This window comes from Calidris pugnax, unplaced genomic scaffold, assembly GCF_001431845.1.
Source record: "Calidris pugnax isolate Ruff unplaced genomic scaffold, ASM143184v1 scaffold76, whole genome shotgun sequence".
NCBI classification, from domain to species: Eukaryota; Metazoa; Chordata; class Aves; order Charadriiformes; family Scolopacidae; genus Calidris; species Calidris pugnax.
The window spans coordinates 1,613,149-1,637,202 of record NW_015090827.1 but is presented as its reverse complement, the minus strand read 5'-3'; the positions used below and the strand labels follow the sequence as shown (position 1 = coordinate 1,637,202).

The following is a 24,054-nucleotide window of genomic DNA, read 5'->3' as shown; positions in this document are numbered from 1 at the left end:
TTTTCTGTTATTGAGTGCCCTAGCGGGGGGTTAGCCCGCATGGAAAGAAAAAAAAAAAGAAAAAAAAGAAATAGAGAAGCACAGGCTGTCTGACTTATTTGATTTGTTTCTCGATAGCAGCTGTGTTAAAAGTTTCCGAGGCTGGGATTCTGAAAGATTCTGTCTCCCTGCAAATGATGACATTGAAATCAATTGATCTGGTAGTTGTTATAAAAGTAGACAATTGAGAATTCCGGGCGGTGTATCCACGAGAAGGCTCGCCTCATGAACAGCCTCTATTGAAATAAGAATCCTTAAATGCTATCCAATACATGGATGCCAAAGCAAGTTAGGTTTTGTTTGGGCTTGCTTCTGTGAAGCTTTGTTTCTCAGAGGTATTGCTGTACCTGAAGACTGTATTTATCCAGCACTAGAAGGAAATAATCTACTTTACTGTTAGACTTTGGCATCCCTCTGAGAGTTGTGTGCCTGCAGCAGGTATAACGGAGCTCTGCAGCCACCGACGTGGCTCCGGCAAATAAATATTGGGAGTTTGCTTCCCAGAGCGATGGAAAATAAAAACATGTCTCTTTGAAGTACGCCACAAAATAGCAATAGGCATCTAATTTATTTATTACTTGAGTGTGGATAATGCTCTGTGGGGAGCTGCAGCGATGGTTTATCATCCTACCTTGCCTTCGGAAAAATAAGAAATTAATAGTTGCTTTCCTGTTCTCAGCACACATTTGTTATCCCAAGACAGACCTGTTTCCCTTAAAGCTAACACATGATTCTGGAAATGATGCCTGAGATTTTTTCCTCCTAATTATTGTCCTTATCCTTTTCCTTTCCTTAAAAAACGCTTTTAGGGTTGGTTTCAAGTTTACCCTTTTACAGAAAATGCGGGCTTTAAACTTTGAGGGATTACTGAGGAATCAGGGGAAGGATGGTAACAAAGGCAATTTGATTTATTTACACATTATCTTCAAAATATTTTAATATTCCTTTCCCTTGGTATGCAACATGTTACTGGAAGCTTCCCTTGGGTGCAAATGTGCTTGTGGATAGCTGTTTTCTGGAGCAATGTGACAGTAACTCTGGGATAAGGCAGGAGTAATGTGTGCTGGTGGGACTTCTTTGCTTCTTCCTGCAGTGGGTTGAGCTGTCAAAGATCTTGTTTTCTGTTACATTTTTATGCAAATGCTATTTTCTGGCCTCCTTTGAGCAGTTCAACCGAGGAGGAGTATCCGTAGCTCCTCCTTTACTTACTGGCCTCCTTTGAGCAGTTCAACCGAGGAGAAGTATCCGTAGCTCCTCCTTTACGTAGGGACCAGCCCTGGCTGCAGGTGATGGGGTGAAGCTCCTACAAACCAGCACCCCCAGGTGGACACTCCTGTGGGACCGTTTACTCCTCTAGAACTGCAGTGTCACTGCATTGGTTAAACCTGCTCGCTCATCCCACAGCAGAACAGCTACACAAAGAGTCATTTCAGATAAATAAGATATGCTGGAGTGTCCCATTGCTGTCGGGGTTTCAGTGGGCCTGAGATGGCATTTTGCAAATGCATGTGTTCTTCTTAGAATCATAGAACCATAGAATGGTTTAGGTTGGAAGGAACCTTAAAGATCATCCAGTGCCACCCCCTGCCCTGGGCAGGGACACCTCCCACCACACCACGTTGCTCCAAGCCCCCTCCAACCTGCCCTTGAACCCCTCCAGGGATGGGGCAGCCACAGCTTCTCTGGCCAACCTGGGCCAGGCTCTCACCACCCTCACAGCAAAGAAGTTCTTCCCCACATCTCAGCTCCATCTCCCCTCTTTCAGTGTCAAACCCTTCCCCCTTGTCCTATGGCTCCCCTCCCTGATCCAGAGTCCCTCCCCATCTCTCCTGGAGCCCCTTGAGGGACTGGAAGGGGTTCTAAGGTCTCCCTGGAGCCTTCTCTTCTCCAGGCTGAACAAGCCCAACTCTCTCAGCTTGTCCCCACAGCAGGGGAGCTCCAGGCCCCTGAGCATCAAATTCTTGTTCTGCTTCAAAAAACCATTCAGTACTGGAGCATTTCTAGACTCCCATGGGGAATCTGTTGACATGATAAACAAAAAAAAAGGATATATCTGGCAGTTTTCTGGCTGGGAAGCTCATCAGCTGGAGCACTCCCCAGTCATCCTCTCTTGTTTGGGTGGAGGCTGTGGGTTCTTCAAAGCAGAACTGTCATCTGCTGTAGTGTAACCCTGCTCTGGATTGGAACCTTTGGGTGGTGGTAAGAAATGCCTGGAGAAGGGTGTATTTGAGGCACTAAATGTTGTGTTCATTTAACAGTATGCCAGTGTGGAGAAGAATGGCGAGTTCTTCATGTCCCCCAATGACTTTGTCACACGGTACCTGAAGATAATTGGTGATGGTGTGCCCAACGCGAACACGGTGCAGCTCCTGGCAGGAGTGGTGGACCAGACAAAGGATGGGTAAGTGGGGTGTTTTGTGTTTTCTTTTTTTATCATGTAAGTGGAAAGAGCAGAAACAATGTTTTGGCCTGCAGGTACCATTTAGCTGAGCAAACCGTCTTCTGTCTGCTATTTATTTTTAATCCGTTGACCCTTTCATGTTTGTTGGCTGGCTCCCCTGGCTCCTGCTTTTTCTTTCCTTCCCTGAGTCTTTCTGTCTCTGTTTACTTTTCATCTGTCACAAACACATTCAAATAGCAATCCCAAATAAGTTTAGATGGTGTAGGAAGAGATCATAGAAAAAAAAAAAAAGTGCCCCCACTAGCGCTTAAAATTTTTGCCACTGTTTTTTTTCCCTTAAGAGGGAGGAGGAGCAAGGAAGGTCTTTAGGGAGCCGCTTTGGGAAGACAGGGGTGAGGTTGGGTGCACATGGTTTGCATTTGAAAGGCTGACTTTGCCAATAGGCAAGATTAGCCACCCCTCAGTCTGCCTCCCCCGTTCTTCAATGAAATCCCAGCTTCTGCTTTTGGTACTTGCCCAGGCAGGCTGCCTCTTCACCCGTATGAATGCTTTTTTTATTTTTTTTTTAACTCTGCCTTTAAAGTATCTATAGAGAAACTTTCAGAATAAGTAGCTATGGACTTAAAGTCTGGAGTTGTGGCATTTTTAGAAACCAGCAAACTTCAGGCGTGACTCACATTGGTGGTTGCAGGGAGTAAAATGTGAGATAAATAAAGCATGAGTAGAGAATGCAGGCTTCCTAGGGAACTGGGAACCTTTGCTGTCTTTCCTGTGCTCTCTCTTTCCTGCTCAGCCAGTGCCATGTATTGGACACCTTAGACCTTGCAGATGAGTTAATGTGATGATTGTTACCCCTGGTAAAAGACTTGTGTAAAAGGCTGTGTTGGTGACACCAGCCTGATGGCAGCCAGAAAGCAGTGGCTTCAGATGGCGTTTGACTGAAAACGTTAAAACATTTATCAGATTCCTTCCCTTTGGTTTGGTGCCTGCGAAAAATGGCATTTTCCAAATTGCGCAGCTTCACATGTATTTTGTAATAAGGAGATTGAGGGTATAATCCATACCTCGTGATTTGGATCTGCCTCACAAGCAGAAGCTGGCGTCAGGAGGAGCAGAATGGAGCTTACGTGAACTTGTTGACGAGTTGGGATTTCATAACTTGGCGTGATCCTGTAGGAGGTTTGCGGTGTGGTATTTGGGGCTTCTAATTGCTGCTTTCTGCCGCCGGTGAGGATCGTTCCTTCAGTCTGGACTCTGCAGTGACAGGGGACTGCGTGTCCCTAACACGACTGGGGAGAGTCTCTCTGGGGTTTAGGCTGTCGTCCTGTTTAGCCTCTGTGCTCATATGTGAAAGAACAGAGAAGGCTGAGGAGGTGATTGCCATCCATCCCTCTCAAACCTGGCACTGTAGTGTTTTTGCCGCGTGCCCAGGCATTTGTCCCTTGTTCTAGCAATGTGTAAAGGAATTTGCAGGGTGATTGTCTGAAGTGAGGGTCAGTCGCTCGTTGGTTCCTGGAATGAAATCTCCGAGGGAAAGCAATAGGAGCTACTATTCTTCTATAGAATTCTTTCCAACTTGGCAGTCCAGAACTCCTCGTTTTAAAGGGAAGCACAAAACTGCTTTTGTGAGTGTTCATTTTTAACAGGCTGGTCATTGCTTAGAAACTGACGTGTTTAAGCTCATGAAAGTTTTTTCAATAGTTTGGCTTTATTTCTAGCAGAAAATAGAAGGCAGCTTGCAAGAGCAATGACAAGTTAATTTTTTTATAGTGTTAGTGCCTTAAAGTAGTGCGTTTCTGCAAATATCCTTAGAAATATTTCTAGAAGAATTTATCTGTCTCTTGGATCCCTGCTTTGTTCTGAAGAATCATCTGTTCTTCATGACTGGTGTGACCACTCTTCACTAAGAGTCTGAGTCCAGAAGCACCGGGGTTGTTTCTAACACTTTTTTAAAATGCTTTTTAATTCCTTCCTCTTCACTAAGAGTCTGAGTCCAGAAGCACTGGGGTTGTTTCTAGCACTTTTTTAAATGCTTTTTAATTCCTTTTGATTTTGGGGAGTAAGTTAGGTGTAGGTACCAAGTGTAATCCATGAGAAATACTAAAATGGGTAAGTCACTCGGGTGAAAGACAGACGGCAAAAGAGCTTCTAGCTCATGAGCAGAGCAAATAAACGGGCAAAGAGTTGCTTCCCTCAGGGCTGAAGAAGGTCCTGAGTGTGAAGTGTAAGGAACAGTAGATCCTACGTGCAGTCTCACTGAGGTTGCTGTGGAAAAAAATCTCTCGTGTAGCTCTAGCACGATTCCTGCATTACCAGAGGGTAAGGATTTGAGGGTGTCTGCAGGAGCTGCTGGTGGTGTGACAGAGGTATGAGACCTCTTAAGGCAAACTGTCATTTAATGAATCTCTGTTGCCATGGGAGCAAGTTTTGCTTCTGTCTTAAGTCATGGCATGGGGTTATTTGAAGGTGTGCTAGATTTTGATGGGATGTGAGGAAGAACTTGTTTGGTGTGAGGGTGGTGAGAGCCTGGCCCAGGTTGCCCAGAGAAGCTGTGGATGCCCCATCCCTGGAGGGGTTCAAGGCCAGGTTGGAGGGGGCTTGGAGCAACCTGGTGTGGTGGGAGGTGTCCCTGCCCAGGGCAGGGGGTGGCACTGGATGGGCTTTAAGGTCCCTTCCAACCCACACCATTCTATGATTCTTACAAAGGCATCTTTTTAAAGTTTACTTTAAGAAAAGGAGATGTTTTTCTTGCCAATGGCCAGAGAAGCCTTGCAAAGTAGTCAATTGGTAATAACACAGATTTTTTAAAAGTATTATATCACGTGGCTGTAGCTTGTATGAAACAGGCTTAAGAGCCTTGGCTGGTTCCTGGCCTTAAGCTTCTTGTTCCTAATTTTAGTTCCAAAAAATGCTTCACTTGGCTTCAGGTGGATCAGAAATTCCCTGAAAATACAGTGGCTTTCTCAAGGCCTGTCAGCAACAGGCCGGGCATTTTCCATCCTGCCTGTTGTAATGTATTGTTTTTCAGTCTTTTGTTGTACTTTTAAACATCTGTCTAACAAAATAAGTATTTACTGTGGATGTCTGTTTGGACTGTAGTAACTAACACTTTACTGAGAAATACTGTATGCTTTATTTTTAGAAAGGACAAACTATTCAAAAATAACACTTGGAAATGCCAGCATTTCCATTATTATTGGATATAAATTTATCCTCTAATGCACCAATTTACCCTATACTTAGTTTACCCAGGTTGCAGCATAAAATAATAGATGTAGCTTCAATTTGTGTCCCATTATGTTATCATGCTTAAATTGCTGATACAGTAAAAACATATGCATTGATTTCTGAAGAAACCTCCTCATCATTGCATTTGTGTGTGTTATTACAGTGGGTGATGGCTTTTATTCCCTTTGCATGGCGACACGTGGGCTTGCTCTGGTGGGAAAGCGTCGTGTCTCCCTGGTGCCCAGGTACCACCCATGTGAGCACCAGAAGAAGCAGCCTGGGAGAAAGCAGGGAGTGGAAAATAGTGGGTTTTGCTCCACCGTATCCAGTTGTTGTGTTGAGACTGTAGCTCTTGGGTATTTGTTTTTAAAATGCCAAAAATTCAGCCTTCCTGAATAAATGATGCAGTATTAGCTCCGATGATGAGGATGTGAAGGTGAAGGAAGGCTGTGACCAGTCCGTAGGGTATCTTGAAGTAAAATCTTGTAAACATTTCAGCTTCCTCTCTTTGTTAAAGGGGAAATCACTGTTAAAATCACTGGGCTTTTTTTTCTGCTTTTGTAACATAAATGAGCATTTGTTTAGGTAGATAAATTAACTCTTAAGTAGTATATTGAAGTCCATGTTAATATGTGCTGTTTAATGACACCTAATGATATTCAGCCAAGGGTTACGCTAAACCCAAAAGGGTGATGCTAAACCAGAGAGAAAATGTGTTACCCAGGCAACTACCCTTGTGCAGCACAGAGAAGTGAGCATATGGCTATGTAGTACACATTATTTCAGCATCTTTAAGCATTAAGAATCACACGTGTAATTGACTGTGAAAAATTACTGCTCAGTTACTGTATTGTACGGTCATAATAGAAGTAAATGAATACGTCATTGTTGTTAGAATAGATCTGTTGGGAATCACTAGCAGGCTAGTCTACTTAGGGAGCAAAAATACAATAAGAAGAAAATAGCTGGTTTAATTAACATGTAAAAATTGGGTTAATTTGAATTCAGCTGGCACAGCAGATATTAATGTCTCTTCTTTAACATTCTGGCTAGAACCACACAATTTGTACACTTTTAATCTTCCTAGTAATATGAATAATTGTTTTTTAAAATGGATACGGGGTTATTTTAAGAACCTCTCTCTGACTTATTAAGGGGGTTTATTACTTGCCAGCGCTGACAAAGAATGCTTCTGCCAGTATAAAATCTTGTAGCAGTGCTAATACATGGAGGTTTAATCAAATCCAGGTCTGAGAATATAGAATAGAGGAAGACAGAGTATATTCTTAGCGTGGTGCTGGGATTCTGCAGGTCTAGGTGCTGTATTTCTTTTATGTGCTCTCCCCCCCGTGTTGGGATCTGTTGGTAAGGACATATTCTGGTGGCTGTTTCACAGAAAAAAAATGGCTTTATCAAAATGGTGCTGGCAGAGATTTTACGTTTTTAATTCTAAACAATCCCATTATAGAGTCTTGTTGCCTCCTGTCTATTTTGTTATTTCTACGTGGGGGCTTTGCAATCTTTGGGACAGCAGAATTCCAGGCTTTGTACCTGTTTGCTGTTGTGGAAGTTGTCAGATGTGTAACCAGCAGTAATGGAGAATAATGAGCTTTTACAGCCTGTAAGTCACAGAGTAACAATAAATCTGCATAAATGCAGAACTAAGCAGGTTGTGATATATTGGTTTAAAACTGAAGGAAACGTTGTGTTTTTAAAAATTTCTTTTGGCTTAGGAGAGGTGGAAGTTTTCTTTTAAAGGCTGAGATTCTGCGTGTTGTGTCTCCAACAGTGGGGAGCACCCAGAGCTCCCCAGGAGCTTAAAATACACGACTTTATGTGTGAGAAACTGGCCCTTACAGCATGCTTCCGTGGTCACTGGCATTATCAGTTGTGAGTTTAATGAGTTTAATATTAAGAATACCTGAGGAGGTTTCTTTTTATTTATTTCTCCCACTACATAATGACCTATGGGAGCAAGTTCCCAGAGCTAATTATTTGTTAGTCTATTACTGACTCTATATATGCTTTCTTTTATTTAGTGCCTATATATTGAGGGAGGTAAAGCAGAACAGTTTTTTGACCTTCTCCCTGCCATACTCTTTCTAAAATGTCCTCTTTTGTTCATCTCACGTTTTCATGTTCTTCACAGAAATGGGCTTCTGTTCCCCCGTGGCTGTTTTGCTGCTGCTGAGCAGCGAGCGTGCTTCTCTGTGACTTGAAATTCATTCCCTTGAGACAGGGTGACTGGAAATTGCTGTATAGTCATGGGTCGTCATAACTTGATGGAAAGAATGTCTTTTCCAACCTGTTCACTTTGTTCTTCACTGCTGTCGTGTACCAACTGGAAGTTTTCATTGAAGGGACTGCAGTGTCATGTTGAGTCCAAGCCCTAAGTTAGTTTCTAATATAAAAAAACCCCACAATTATTTTTTTGTGTGCGTTTCTTGACATTTGTTACGCTGAATTTTGTGCTTCTCAAAAATAAATCTCTGCCATGTGATCCCATTAAAGCTCTGTGCCCGCTGCACTGACAGAAAGCAGCCTTGAGAGAGGGCAGTCGAGAACCTCCTGGGCTGCCACTGCCCCACAACCACGTATTTGAAGATGATTTTAAACTCTGCAACCAAGACATTAAAGAAGTAGCAAACCAGAAGAATGGTTGGCCTTTGCCTCTTTGAGAATGGGAGTTTTTGATCTCCAGTTGAACTCTTGGGCGTGACTCAGAGAAATGAGAACTGCTCGGGGTCTTTGCTCTATCAAATCTACTGCTGGAAACAATGCCAAGTTGTCTAATTATCTATTTCAGCGTATTAACTACCTTAAGGAAGGGCACCTCAGCTTTTATCTGAGCTCTGCTACTGTGCTTGCATAGGGATCTTAAAGCCCCCCCAGTGCCACCCCCTGCCCTGGGCAGGGACACCTCCCACCAGACCAGGGTGCTCCAAGCCCCCTCCAACCTGCCCTTGAACCCCTCCAGGGATGGGGCAGCCACAGCTTCTCTGGGCAGCCTGGGCCAGGCTCTCACCACCCTCACACCAAACAAGTTCTTCCCCACATCTCAGCTCCATCTCCCCTCTTTCAGTGTCAAACCATTCCCCCTTGTCCTATGGCTCCCCGCCCTGACCAAGAGTCCTTCCCCATCTCTCCTGGAGCCCTTTGAGGGACTGGAAGGGTCTCTAAGGTCTCCCCGGAGCCTTCTCTTCTCCAGGCTGAACCCCCCCAAGTTAGACATTAAAGCCAAGGTGAGTAGCCACGCTGACCTCTTTCCTTATTTGATGTTCTGCTGTGACTTCTATTCTATTCTATGACTTACCAAGAGCAATAGTTCCTTGTTCAGCAAAGTCTTTTCCATCCAGGCCTCCTGACAGCGTTGGTGATAGGGCATTTTAGGATAAATTTTAATCCCTGTTGATAACATCTTGTACACATTTTGTTTGTGATCTTATTTCTTTCATATAATCTATGACACATTGTATTTCAGTGTTCTGCAAGCACATGGTTTCATAGCTCTTGCCTTTTCTTTCATCCCTCAGGTTGATATCCTTCCAAGAGTTTGTGGCATTTGAATCAGTCCTGTGTGCTCCAGATGCGTTGTTCATAGTTGCCTTTCAGCTGTTTGACAAGACTGGCAAAGGAGAAGTTACTTTTGGTAAGGCTGTTCTTAAATGTACACTCTTAATTTAAAAATCCCTACTCTATTTCACCTCCAGTTGCTGTAGGGAACACGGTGACGGGTGGCAGAACCACACAAGTGCCAAGCAACTTTCTGGCCAAGTTTTGTAGTCATTTACACGAGCACAATATGGAGTCAAGCTCAGGGTCATCTTCATGATGATGGTTTTCTCTGGAGAGCTGGTCTCTTGGCTTTTTCTCTTCCCCAACATGCTCGTGCAGGTCTTCAGAGCAGCAGTGAAAGGTGACCCTAGGAAATGATTGTAAAACCGCAAGAAAGTTGCCAGGAGACTTGGGTGAATGTGGAGCCTGAAATTACCCTGAATTATTTTTTGTTTAAATTGGCTATATTTCAAGCTGGCTTCCTTTTAAGGCTTAAAAATTTCTTCTGTGAGATTTTACAGTAATAAATCCATTATTACCAGCCTCCCACCTGCCTCCTCCCTGAAAATTCAGGAGGTGTGGTGTTTGCACTGACAATACGGGAAATACTCAAGCCAGTTTGAAACTTGATTATGGGGCCTGTTTCTTTCTAGATACCATAGAGCCAGCTTTTGTTATCTGCAGGACTGTCTGCCACCTGCCTGAGGGTGAGGGCTGTGCTGTCTCAAAGGATTCAGAAATTAGCAGTTTTGAATAACTTCAGACATTGAGCTTGCGCTTCAAAAAGTGTGGGGGGGATTTTTTTCTGCCTAAATTCCTACATTGGATAAAATTGCTATTTGTCATCTGCTGCGTTTGGATGTGGTTATCCAAATGTCTCAAGTTTTATTAACTGGTTGTTAAACGATTTTAAATAAAAGGAAAGTTGGATGACATTGACTCTTTGTCTTTCCAAAATGTACAGTTCACACGTCCTTTGTTTTTTGCTTTTATTCCCCACACATGGTTTATTCTCAGATTAAAAAAGCCCTTCCCTTTCCATTTGAACTGAGAAGATCCCGGTACTGTTGCTTGCAGCATCATTGTATTCCTTCTACTGCCTCCAAAAATCCCTATTTGAAGTTGCGGCCAGCGAAAAGCCTTGTGTCTGCTTCAGTTTTTCATTATTTTGGGTTGTTTGTTGAGGTTGTGAAAGATGTGCCTTTTGTGTGCAGCATTACCTGCTGGAACGGCTTTTTAAAAAAAATTACTACGGATGCTAAGAGATTTGAAAGAATTTCGGGGGAAAAAAAGCTCTGCTGATCAGAACCTGGCTGAAGGAAGTATTTTGTGCCTGACAGTCTGGTGCGTGGACAGGGAGGCAGGGAGAGCCCACAGGCTCTGAAATGGGGAGGCCAGGCATATTTTGCAGAGGTTTTGTTGCAGCGCAGACAAACGGGGTTCCTGGAATGCCTGTGATGTGCAGGTTCTTGTCTGCGTCAGAGCCCCCACCTCCCCCCCCCCAGGTTGCTTGGAGCAGCTCGTTAATAATCTCGGAAGAACCTGGCAGTCGTTTGATGTGAAGGCTGAATCAGCCCCACTTAACTTTTTAACTCTTGGCGTTCCTGTTGGTATTTTCGTTGCTGGGGTTTGACACCGTGAGTCAAGGGATTTGTTTGGCATTTGGAGCCCATTGACGTCCTAGCGATGAGAGAAACTCCTGTGCCAGGCTGTAGTTAAGGTATTTGGAAGAGGAGACGTGCCAACGTTGGCAGAACCTCAGATGGCTTTTTTTTTTAACATTTCCTTCCTCTCCCCCTTTGAAAGGACAAATGGGTTTGTGACTCCCGTGTGGTACCTTGGGGCTGCCCCCCTGGCAGCACCTGGGGTGAGGAGGATGCGAGGGCTGGCTTGGTGGTGTGCCTTCTCAGCAGAAACAGGTGACCTTTGAAGAAAGCTAGTTTCTATTTTCTATCCTAATAAAAAAAAAAGCTTTTTTCCCCTCCTAGTATGAAAGAAAAAAATCCTAATATTTTCCTGACTAAATTATTACAATAACATCCTGCAACTTTGCCGCTCAGAGCCTCAGTCATGAGTCTTTGAGGTTAATTATGAGATCTTTTTCCATTGACTTGAATGGGAGTGGGATCAAGTCCTTATCAAGGTTAGGAGACTTAAATAGGGGTTTTGTGTACTGTGGAATTACAGTGTGAAAGGAAGAGAAGAAAAGGGAAAGGATCATTTTTCACTCTGCTGCTGTTAAGTGTAGTATCTCAAGGATCCCATTATAAGTCTGTATCTCATTTTATTTTTGTAAAGAAACAGCTTGGCTTTTCTGGGCAGTCATTGTTTTTTCTGTACAGGGAGATAAAGGTATAAATATTTTAGATTATACCAAATAGAATGCAGGGCTTCACAGACGTGAACTTTGCATTTTCTACTAAGCAAATCATCTAAATCTTATTCTTCCCCGGGTGCACTTAGCTTGGCACCTTTGTAAAACAGATTAATAATGGGCTTTGCAGCAATGAGCTTTTACACTGAATCCTACATCCAGGCTGTGGGCATTTAGAGAAATGTTCTGGGTAAAGAAGTACCACTATTTAATACTTTGCACTTCCTTTTCTTGAAAAATGCTGCTCTCTTACTTTAAGCTTCTGGGATGGAAACACCTTCGCATTTTAGCCGTATGTTGACATCTCTATGATTTTAAATGTTTTAATTTATTTCAAGTTGGAAGTTAAGGGTGCCTGGTTCCGTCATGGAGCTGGTTAAAGGGGCTGATCTGGCAGCAGTGTGGGTACGTGGCCGGGGGCAGGGGGGTGAGAAGAATTTCTGAATTTATTGCTTTTCCAGGCGAGTGAAATGGCCACCAGTAAATCAGTGGGCAGTGGCTGACTGAGACTACACCTGGCTGTGGCATCGTGTCCCAGATTTATCTGCTGCTGAAGTGTCAAAGCTTTGACAGTTTGCAAGGAGTTAAAGCTCTCAGCAGGAAAGTGGGAGGAAGTTTCGCTGGCTTTTAAATTCCAGGCAAAGAGCAAACCATTGCTTCTTACTGTTGAGTGTTGACAGGCACATAAAAGCTGATAATGTAAGTCCAGGGGTTTAAGAGACTTAGTAGAGTTGCTTTTTTGTCGTATGACTGTATTTTAATGCCTCATTAAAGAAGCAGAGCCCTTTGAAATTCTTTACTAGATGGTGTTTAAAGAAAGGCGAGATGGTTGGGTAAAAATGTCAGTGTTTAAAAAACTAAGTCGTCTTAACCTCCATCTCTAATTTTGGATGGATAAATGAAATGATGGGAGGTAAGAGTTCTGAGCTGTGAATAACACAGCGGTGATAGCCGGGGACTGGAACTTTCCTTTTCTTATCCCAGTTCTCACAGCCCTCGTGAAGGGCAAAATGAGTGTTGTCCACGTTGCTTTTTGCTCACAGAGAAAGGAAAGGCACGAAAAGAGATGGAATTGCCCCAGTCTCTGCTGCCAACCAGTGCTGAACCTGGCTTTGAAGATTTTCATTCTGATTTGGTTTAAAGTAGAATTTCCCACCAGACAGAAATTCTTGCTCTCAGACTTGGTTTAGTCTTTGGGTGTTTGTTGTTTGTTTTTGGGTTTTTTTTAAAGTCCTTTAATTCATTCTGACGTTGTTTCAAAATGGATGCTGTGCTGTGCTACTGTGGGAAATGTGAGTATGCTGTAAAACAAGTCAGTCCTTTAATTAAAAAAAAAAAAAAAAAGAAAAAGCACAGCATAACACAACCCCCAAACCCAGCAGAAATGCGAAGGGAATGGGGAACCCAAACCCAAAATTGTTGCTTGTTTTGCGTAACAGAATGGAGCGACGTGTTCTCCTTTTGTCTCAAAACAAAACTTTATTTACATGTAGACAGCAGCTATTGTGGGGCTCTGCTTCTGGTATTAATTATATCAGTACGGTTCTTGGATAAGCATATTAATTAAGGATACATCTTACTAGCACTCCTCTTTGCTTATCCGATACTTGAGTTGCCTGAACACTTGTTTATAAACTTTCTAAAAGCACTTGGCTCTTTCCAGAGGTTTGAATAGCCTTTATGGTGAGCTTCAGAGTTTCTCCTCTGCGATAACGCTCCAATATTTTTCCAATATGCAAAGAATTATTACAGGAGTCTTATAATTGGCTCTTCTCGTGGGATCTGTAATTCTGGTTTTTCCCTTGCACAAGCCCTGGCTTAGCGATACCCAGCCTGGTACCATGCAGAGCAAGGAAAAGCCAAACCCAAACTACCAAAAGGAATTGTTGAGGCTGTAACTTTGATCTCTAATAAATCACAATATTCTGTATTTCTCAGTGAAATTTCCGTGGCTGGTTGGAATTGGTTAGAAACCGTGTAGCGCCGTGTTAGCTCCCACCTACACACCGAAAGGCTTGGTGGTTTATAAATGGCAGTTGCCTAGAGATGATGGTCCCAACGGCAACATTTCACATGAAAAATTTGTTTAGTCTCTGATGTTTTTTTGTGGTTTGTACTGGATTTTGCACAAATAAATGGCCAGTTTTAATTAAAAGAGGATGTAAGGTAGACTTGTTAGTATATTTATTTTCTTCAAAACAATTTTTGAAATCTTCTTGATACAGTTTTCATTTCTAGACATATGCCTACTGGGCAAGTTTTTCTTGTTTTGTTTTTTCCTTTAACTAAACTGTTATGTAGCCAGGCAGACTGAAGGCATCTGAAGTAAAACAAAGCCTGTTTAGTCACAAAGTGAATCTCTCATTTTAAATATTAGGAAAAGCTCCATCCTTTCACACAGTTGTGTTTCGTTTGGTCTAGAAAATACAATTGAGTTTTCTAAGTCATCCAAAACTGAAATTTCTTGTTTGAGTTTGTTCTTTGTTGTTGTTTTTGTGTTGTTCTGTTTTTTTTTTCTTTTTTAAAAAAAATCAAAGTTTCCTACTGACAAACACCAGGCTGAAGGCTGAGCATGTCTCTTGTTCAGTACCAAAACCCAAGGAACAATCAAACAGTTGAGGTTTAATTTGGAAGGGACCGTGGTAGCCACCTGGTTCAAAGCCTTGCAGGACCATCAAGATCAGGTTGCTCAGGGTCAACATCCAATCAGGATTTTATCTATTTTGGAGCATGAAGGCTCTGCAGCCTCTATGAGAAGCCGTGGCTGCCCCATCCCTGGAGGGGTTCAAGGCCAGGTTGGAGGGGCTTGGAGCAACCTGGTGTAGTGGGAAGTGTCCCTGCTCAGGGCAGGGGGTGGGACTGGATGATCTTTAAGGTCCCTTCCATTTTTAACCATTCTATGATTCTATGAGCATCTTCCAGGGTGTGACCATTGTTACAGTGAAGAATAATTTCCTGATGTCTCGTTGGGATTGCCCATGTTGCATCCATTGCCTCTTGTCCTTCCAGTGTGCGTCTTCGTCTCCTCATCGGTAGCTGTTGACACCCAAAAGGTCCTCCTTTAGCCCACCCCTCTCCAGCCTAAGAAACCCCAACATCATCAGCGTCTCTGCATACGGCACATGCACCAACCCCCAGCTATCTTATATGGAGAAAATAAAAGTGGTATTTTATTTTAGCCAGGTTCTGTTTACCTTGGTGGAAGTGATCTGGGTTTGGTTTTTTTTTATTATTCAGGGCAAAAAGAGTAAATTTTACTTTTTAGGCCCTTATGGAGCCTAGTGCTTTCCAAACCTGTGGTCTTTGGGCTCTGGCAGTTTGTTGCTCACCTCTAAGGAGGCCAGGAAAGGTAATAAAGAAATGTAAGGCTGTTGCCAGTAAACTGAAATTATAGATATGTGCAGCTCAAGTAGAAATATTTTTAAGGGTTTGCATCTTGGAAAAATGTTGGAAACCTTTACTGTAAGCCAATTATGTAATATTCCATATATAAATTAATGTCATTTTCCCTTACATCCAAGGAGGCCAGAAGAAGCAGACAAGTTTGGATCCAGAGTCATAAGCGCCGAGAGCGATGGTGCTCTTGGAAAGAGCTTGCTTTTTTTGGAGTATTTGCAATGTTTCGCAGAGGTGACAGTGCTCAGGTGTGTCAGTCAAAAATCAGGGCCAAGAGAACGGGACAGGGTATGGATATGTCATGAAGAAGGGAATTAATCGTTTTTAGAAGTGACGAGAGCACAATCAACCAGAGCAGGGGGAAAGTGAGAGGGTAAAAAAAGTGAGGACATTTTGGGTGAAACTTGAAGCTTGTCATGGAGCTTTTGATTGGGAAGAATCACAAAGGCATGAGCATGTTCCCTGTGATGCTGTCACTAACGTAAAATTAACCTGTGAGACTGCTCTGTCCTTGTTGAGAAGTTTGGATGGGGCAGTGACGGGGCTGTGGCAGGAAGGTCACTTTTTTGCCCAAAGATGTGCTGAGTCAAACAATGCCATTTTCTGAGGGCAGCCCAACAAATCTCATGAGCTTTTGCTTTCCATTGATGTGCTCCAGGTGTTAGTATGTCACCTGGAGGTGAAAAAACATGGTGAAGGCATCCATTTTTTAATGTGTGTGGAGCTTTTGCACTTTTTTAAATCATCTGTTTGTGCTGCAGCAAGAACCACCCTGATTTTTGGAACTTTTAAAATGACTCATGAGCAGTGTTTTCCGAACAACTGAATGCAGATGCACATCAGTATCAGATTGATGTGCATGGAATGGTGTGGTATTGTGTCTTTGCTGAGATCAGAAGACCTGCTCAGAAGCTGTTCCAGTTCAGTGGGTCAAAAATCCACTTTTTATGAAAGTCCAACTGTAGATTTGCACCATTTACTGTAACGGCTCCAATTTGAAAAGACAGAGGTAACAGAGAGCTACGTCCAGTTGGTGGGATAATTCCAGAATCCAATATGCTCAGATGGTTAAAACATGGTGTTTTCTGCTGCTACTTTGTCATACTTAAAAAGAAAAAAAAAAATAAAGGTGTGGAAAAGGTGGGAAAAAGCCAAAAACATGGTGTTTTCTGCTGCTACTTTGTCATACTTAAAAAGAAAAAAAAATAAAGGTGTGGAAAATGTGGGAAAAAGCCAGTTTGAGAATAAATTTCATCTCTCTGAGGTCACTCTTTGGTTAACAGGGTTGGCCATCGTTCCTACAGCTGTATGTATCCTGTCGGGGAAAAAAACCCCAAGGTGATTACTAGGCAGCATTTGGGGAGGAACCATAAGCTTCCACGCCATAATATATTTAAACCATGGCAGCAGCAGTTACGCTTGATTTTTATTCTAATTCTTCCCCATCCCCTTTTCAAATTGTTCTGGAATTACAGATTAGGAGATAAAAAAACTCCAGCGGGCCCTAAGAACTAGGGAACGTGTTTTGTTATTACAAATTTTAATGCGAAATTTCAGGTAGCAAAATACACATATTTTGCAGTGTGTGTAATTTAGTTTTCTAAATTGGAAAATCTGCTGTTACCTAGCAGTTAATGACTATTTTTTTCCAACATTTGGAATGCAGGACCTGATTTGATAAGCTGATAAAAGAAAACAAAACTGAGAATATGTTGGAAATGCTCAAAGTGAAAATTACAGTTTAGGTAGGTTTGGTGGTAGATAGTTAGACATTTTAATTGAACTAAAATAGTTTTATACTAATACAGTACTGTTGTGGGAGTACATTTTGTGGTGCATTTGAAATTGAAGTATTTAAGTGAGGGAAAATGTATGTTAATGCTTTGCAAGAAAGTGATTTTTTTTTTTTTTTAATACCATCTATCTAAGCAAAATAGCTGTTAAAGAAATAGAGCTCTCGAGTCTGTACTGGAAAGTAAAGTGTAAAGTTTAAGGATAATTTCATCAAGCCAGAAATTTGCTTTTATCACTTTGGCTGGTGTATTAAACTGCTGCAGGAAACAACTGTGTGAATTGCGGAGTAAATTTGTGTTCCTGGACAACTCCGGCGCAATCAGCCCCTGCTGGTGTCAAATAGAGCTGTTGAGTCAGCCTGAAAGTCCTGGGCTTTTAATATCTCCGTGACAGGGATAAGGGGAATGAGTCCGGAGGATGATTTCACTTGCCCACGTGGAAACAGGGGCATTGAATTTGATCCCACAGCTCTGGTTACCCGACAGCAAGGTGGGCTCATGGTAAGTGGTGGAAAGCCCAGCTTGCCCATTAGGGCTCAGCACTAGCCCACAGCCGGGCTGGCTCAACATAGTTAAATGGGTTAAAATTACCACTTTTTATTATTACTTGTGCCTTTGGGGATTTTCTCTGAATTTGGAGTCGCTACTCCAAATTTATAGAAAATAAACTACCACTTGCACATGTGTGCACACAAAATTACCAAAAGAAGTGAATTCGGGGTTTTTTAGGTGTTTGTACCCAAGCAGGTGAAACTGGTCTTAGTCTAAAAGGACCAGGTTCACTGATGGAGGATTTTGCACCCTTTTGAATGAATGTTTTAAAATAGTAGATAAATTGCACTGACCTGAGCGATCTTTTTTTCAAATCACCCCCTCCCTTCTTGAGATGTTTAATACGATCCCATTTTCTTCAAATTATGTGCTCCCTTTCTACTCTGCCAGCTTCAGTTTGAGTGTTCTACCAGATACTTTACTTGTAATATTTTAAGAAGGAAAGAACCTAATTATTTTATTTTATTTTAAATTAATTTTCTTTTTTTCAGAGTTGTAGAATAGGTTGTGGTCCGTGTTTTGCAAGGAATTAAGAGAGTGAAAATCCAGCATTTGTGTATAATTTCAGGGCTTCTAACCTGTGGGAGAAGGTGGCTGGTACAGCCCTTCCTGCTCGTCTTGCTTTGTTTTTTCACCCCATTTCCTTGACAAAGCAGCAGGGAGATGAAGACAGTGATGTCCTTCCAGAGGGCGGTACCTCTTCTGGGTGGATGGGGATAAATGAAGATCCCAGTCCAAGGTCTTGGAATAACCAGTGTCCTGTGTCTCCGAGGAGCAGGTGTGATGGGGACATGTTTTCCAAAATAAAAAGTCATCACTATAGAACACTTAGTGCCAGATGGTAGAAGGATGGACATAAACTCTTATTGAAGTTCACACAGGAAATTAAAAACCAACCAAACCAAAAAACCCAAACCAAAGGAGCCAACCTTGGATAAACCCCAGCAATTCCAGTAGAACAAGATAATGCAAAATATTATGAGGTGAGGGGTTTTGACATGTATGTGTGTCAAGGAGGGTGCACAGCCTGGTGGTGCACTCAGGGTCAGGAAGCTTACGGAGAACGTGGAGCTGTTTCAAGTGGTCCATGAGGACCAAAGCCTGTGGAAATCATCCTCTTCCCATCTCCACCGAGCTTTAGGTCAGGGCTTGGGGAGCAGCTGGCAAGGTGCTGGGGTTCCTGGTCGTGATGGTGAAATGGCTGCTCTCATAGTTTAATTTGACCAACTGGACTTCCTTCTTTGCCTTTTCTTCTGTGTAGGATTTATTTTAAATTACTTTGAAAAAAAAAATGCACTTTTTATTACAGCCATTTAAAGGGAATGAAACTGTTTCCAAATGCACGAACAGAAGTGCTCAACCATTAACAAAACATGATTTTTTAAAGGTATCACCTTTTGTCTGAGCGAAATGACAGAGATTTGCATATTCAGGTTTAAAAAACCTTATCTCTTTATACTAAAGTATCTGTTCCACACTCTTTGCATTAATTTTGTCTCGTTTAATCCAAGTTGTAGCTATAATGCTCCTATGTTCCTCTTCAGGGCCTTAAGTGTGATGAATATAGAGTCGGTTGCTGCCAGGAGGGTTGGGGAAGGTTATTGGTGCGTGGGGAACTCTCGTTCACTTCTGGTGATTCGTGTATTTTCACATTTGTCTTTTGTTTTCCTCTTTGGAGCCTTCCAAAGGTTCTTTGGTTCTTTACAGAAGTTGCTATTACCAATATCATCAGGATAATCTCATTTTTTTCTCAAGGGATTTGGTACAGGTTTTCTGTATCGTGCACAAATTGCTTGATTGTGTAAAGGTATAATATATATAAAATGTGTAGAATTTTAATTCTATATTAATTCTACATAAAATAGAGCCGATGATGACAGCTTCTCTGCAAAAATTATGCAGCAATTTTGCAAGGGCAGTGGGATTTTTGTAGATGAACACGCACTCTGTCAGAAAAGTGCCTGGTGTCAGTCACCAAGTCATCTTGGCATCAGTATGGAGTATGACTTTGAGAAGATCAAGCAGTGTAGGGGGGTTTCTTGCTGTTGTACTAAATACCTACACTGATGTGGTAGACTTTACTTTCCAAGTCATAGGAAGAATTAAGTGTTGTCGCCTTCTTGGACTGCTCAGAGGGGTATTTGTGCTTACATCAACTCCTGAGGCATCTGCACGGGCTTTCATCTCTAAAATAGACCAGGAAATGCAAAAACCCTGGATATAGACCTTACTATATTCCTGGCTTGATGAGCTTTTAAGTTCCATTGCTGTGGGTTCCTTTGCCATTTATAACACCAATGATTAAACATTGTATTTGGTCTGAAATTACTGTTGCTTTCACTTCTTGATGTTTGATTTTCTTGAGTTGGAATTTTTATTTTGGGGCCTCAGCTAAGGAGGGTTTAAAAGGCACAGAGTTGGGGGAGCAAGATGGGTTGTTCCTTCAAGATAGCTAATGTATGATAACCAATTAAAATAAAATTCTAGTGGCATAATGAGAGGACACTGTGTAACTTTCATATGTTAACACATTGCAGGAAAGGTTGTGAGGAGCCTGGGCCCATCAAAAGGAATTTGAGGCTGCTTTTATGCTAGCTAAGATTTTCTTATCTCTTACCTTGCATTGAATAAGAAAACACCTTTTTTCTCTGATGAAGAGAAACCTGAAGTTCAACCAAACATAGTTTTTGGTAAATGGTGACTTGTTCCTAATCTTATCCCAACATTGTCGGTATCTTGCTCTGGGGATCTGCAGGAGGTGGGGAGAGAGAGAAACCTGAAGTTCAACCAAACATAGTTCTTGGTAAATGGTGACTTGTTCTTAATCTTATCCGAACATTGTCGGTATCTTCCTCTGGAGGAGGTGGGGAGAAAGGAAAAGAGGAAGCAAATGAGCATCCCATTTCTGTGCAAGGCACAGGTACTAGAGCTGTTCTGGGAATATCTTCATTCCTCTGGAAAAGCAGAGATGGAGGCTGGCTCTTCCTTGCTACCAGGAAGGAAGCCTCTGTTCCCTCTTTATTTATGGACAAGACCCTCCTCTTCACTGGAGGCTGGCTCTTCCTTGCTACCAGGAAGAGACAGCTTCTGTTTCCTCTTTATTTACGGACAAGACTCTCCTCTTCAAGCTGGTTCCCTTCTTTGAAGGAAGTCTGGCAGAAAGCAGGAACTTTATAAAGGTGATCTCCAATGACCTGTGGCAAGGTGCCTCGAGCTGTGTCAGTGGAAAGCATCCTAAATAAAAGACTTTCAACAGAGGGACAGGACCTCACCCTGAACCCATTGGCTTTTCTTCCTGGTGCCTTGAGAGCGGAATTTTGCTCCTGGAGAATGCTGGCGGACAAGGTCCCAGCTGGCTGTGATAAAGCTTGAAGACATGAAGGAACAATGCTGTCCTGGGGCCACTGACGTGGCTTGGAGAAAATTCTCATAGGACATTAGGGCTTGAAGTTCTGAATTTTGAGAACTTGAGGTTAAGTGGGGTCAGTCTTCTGTTTGTAAGTTAAATCCAACTTGTTCTTTCACCACTGGTTCCCCAGGATCTGGGGAGGGGGGATGTTTTTAAAGATGAAACTACTGACTGTGTTGAGGGATGGGAAGAGGTCTGCAGCACCACCTCTGCTCTCTGTGAAGCTCCCTTGCTTGAGAACAAGCTGTCTTGGTGGGTAACACTTCTTGGGTCTGTGCAGTAGGACACCTGACCCTTTCACCTCCTCAGGACCATTTTCTCCTATGTCTTTACCTGTCATTCCCTTAGGCTCTTCCTGACGCCTTCCTGGCTTTCAGCTGTCCCGCCGTGCTCTCACTTTTTCCTGCTTCCTTGGCTAAAAGCGGGAATTCCACCCTGGCTGGGTTTCCTCAGGTCACCCTGGCTGCCATAGGCTTGAACCAGAAGCCAGAACTCAACTTGCCCAGGAGACAGGACCTCATGGTCCCGAGGAGTCGGCTCCCACCTCTGCTTGTGGCGCTGGGGTGAGCTGGAAGGTGGCCCCCAGGCCTGGCTGGTGGGCAGACCTGGCTCCACGAGGTGGCTCCCAGCCCGTTCCACACAAAGCTGAGCTGATTTCCTCAACCCCAGGCGCCAGCCACGCTTGGGAACTGGTTTCCAGCTCTGCTGCTCGCAGACAGACAGGAGCTCGGGGTTTGGGCTCCTGGTCTTTCTTCCCCAAAGTGTGAAGGCAGCAGGAGACCTGTGGGCAGGGAGTGTCTCCTGGGAACCAGCTCTCCGTGCCCACGGGAACTCGCCGGAGATGAGAACTGGCTCTGGGCTGGCGTTGCTGGAGGAGCCATATGGCAATTAGCAAGGTCTGTAGCAGTTGGGAACCTCTGGCCTGGAGCTTGTCTTCAGAAGATCTTTGCCCTGTATTTTTGGCCGAGACAGACTGTCCCATTGAAGTGGGCGCTGTCGTGCGAGACAGGTACTTCCTCAGATCTTCTTGCTGTTTCCATTAGTTAAAATATGTACAATGCAATATGTTCCAGCAACGCATGGTCCTTATTAGTGATTGTACAACTTCCTCTGCTTCAGGTGGTTGTTTCTTCACCAAAAATGCCGTGTTTTACCAAAAACACTGCCAAGCTTTGACCACTGCCCAGTTGCGACGACTAAACTGTGGAGCTAAACTATATAAACTTGCTATAAACTTGAAACTATGAACTTGAACTTGAACTTTAGGTGTGATCAAACCAACCCCCTCCTTGTGGCAGAGGCCTGGGGCTGGAGGTGGTGCCCAGTTTGTGCCCCTACCCACCGTGTCCCCCCTGTGCCTGTCCCTGCGCATCACTGTCCCTCTAAGGGAGCTACAGAAAAGTGGGTCTTAAAATATGGCTATTTTTTGTAGTTGGTTTGTTTGAATGTGAAGAAGTCTGGGAATAATACAAAAGGCTGAATTATAAGTGGCACAAAACTTTCATTGTTATCGGTGTGAAAAGCTTATGCTGAAAATTGGTTAGCTTTAGTCATCTTTTTAAAAATTGCCTTTTAATTTTAATCTTTTCTTGCTTGACTTTGAAATATCTGGTGGAGTCTCTTCTAATCAAATGCTGCGAGTCTAAAACTTCACAAATAAAGAGATTATTCAGAGACTGTGTTGGTGAGGGTGTTCAAAACTTCATTTTTTTTGATATTGGTAAACAAAAAAATCAGGTTTGCTTTACAATATATTACCAATTTGTATAAACAGTATTGCTTTCCTGTTAGAAAATATATTTGTTTTATTCGTATAAATATATGCTTGTATCTATTGTTATTTAATTTTATTATTTAAATGAACGTTTTTCTTTTCTTCCCAGAGGATGCCAAGCAAGTTTTTGGCCAAACCACAATTCATCAGCACATTCCCTTTAACTGGAATTCAGAGTTCGTGCAGCTGCACTTTGGAAAGGATAGAAAAAGACACCTCACGTACGCGGAGTTCACCCAGTTTTTACTGGTGGGTCTAATACAATACAGTTTGACAAGAATATTTCAGGGATATGTGATGTATAGAGAATAAAATACAATCTATCTTTTGTAAGGACTCCTTGGCTATTCACACTTTAGGGTACTTTGTTACAGCAGACAAAATATTGCGCTAATAAACAAAATAAACAGATTGTCTGTATTTCAGCAGCACTGTTACAAATAGTCTTCAGTAGGAAAAGTGATCCTTGAAGTGGTGAAACACGTGAGTTTCTTATTTGTATTCCTTCTGAATCCTTAATGCCTGTATTTACACTAGAGAGTTTTAAAATGGGAACCTGCTTCAAGACTGCGCGGTTTCTTTTTTTCTTGTTTACACAAGTCTGTTAGTTCACAGTAGGAGGTGGTATCATTTTGATGAGGAATAATTAAGATAATGCTATTGAGACAAATGTTTCAAATTGACTTTGTAGAACAGAGCCTAATTAACTTTGTATGAAGAGGACGTCAGGTATCACATGATTAAATTGTATTCCCTTGGGTTTTGTATTGACTGTTGTAACTCCTGAGTAGCTACGACATAGACCAGTTTTGTGACAGAATAGCGGAACTGGAACCTCTTTTGGATAAAAAAGCAAACGTGTCACTTGATTAGTGTCAGTAACCATGGCAATTAGGGATAAAATGTCTCTGGCCACATGTTCTGGTGTTCACATATCCTGATTTTGATGGATTAAAATCACAGTCTTAACAGAGAGCACCATTCCTGTTTGCCTGCTATGTCTAGTGATCTGAGGAAAAGCTAAAGAAAAACCCAGAATGAAAATAAGCCACATTTTTGCCAAAAAAAAAAAAGTGGGGGGAGGGGAGAAAGGGGAGCGGTGAGGGAGGTTAGAGCCACAGGCCCAAAGAGCCCGTAAACTCGTGGCTGGGTATGTGGAAGATTTGAGTTCTTTCTGTGTCTTTGGGTTCTTTCGTGTTTTTTCTTTGAATTAGGAAAAGCAAGAGCTGAGGCAGGATTTTCCAACATTGGGGATGAATCCTAATGACCAGGCTTTCTCATCCCTTGGAGGAGTGTTTCTCTTTCCTTGCCTAAAAGGACTTTTCTTGGACATGATCATATTCTGGGGAGAATTGTATTTGGTTTTGGTGTGTCTCCTTTGGTTTTTTTAAAACTGGCCCTACTGCAAAAGTGAATCCTGGTTAGTTGCAGTGCAGAGGAACTGTGTTGGAACACGTCAGTGGTCCTCAGGAGCCAGACAGCCTTTTGGGTGATGATCATAGAATCATAGAATGGTTTGGGTTGGAAAGGACC

General features: G+C 42.6%; 1 protein-coding gene across 3 annotated transcripts in view; it reads left to right on the top strand.

Annotated features, from left to right (window-relative positions):
- SLC25A13 (solute carrier family 25 (aspartate/glutamate carrier), member 13) overlaps nt 1–24,054 on the top strand; it is an 89,387-nt gene that overhangs the window by 20,867 nt on the left and 44,466 nt on the right. For all 3 annotated transcript variants that reach the window (XM_014940302.1, XM_014940301.1, XM_014940299.1), the window contains 3 exons: nt 2,298–2,440; nt 9,202–9,317; nt 22,631–22,770. In XM_014940302.1, the coding sequence (XP_014795788.1) occupies nt 2,298–2,440; nt 9,202–9,317; nt 22,631–22,770 (399 nt within the window). The remainder of the gene's footprint in view (nt 1–2,297; nt 2,441–9,201; nt 9,318–22,630; nt 22,771–24,054) is intronic.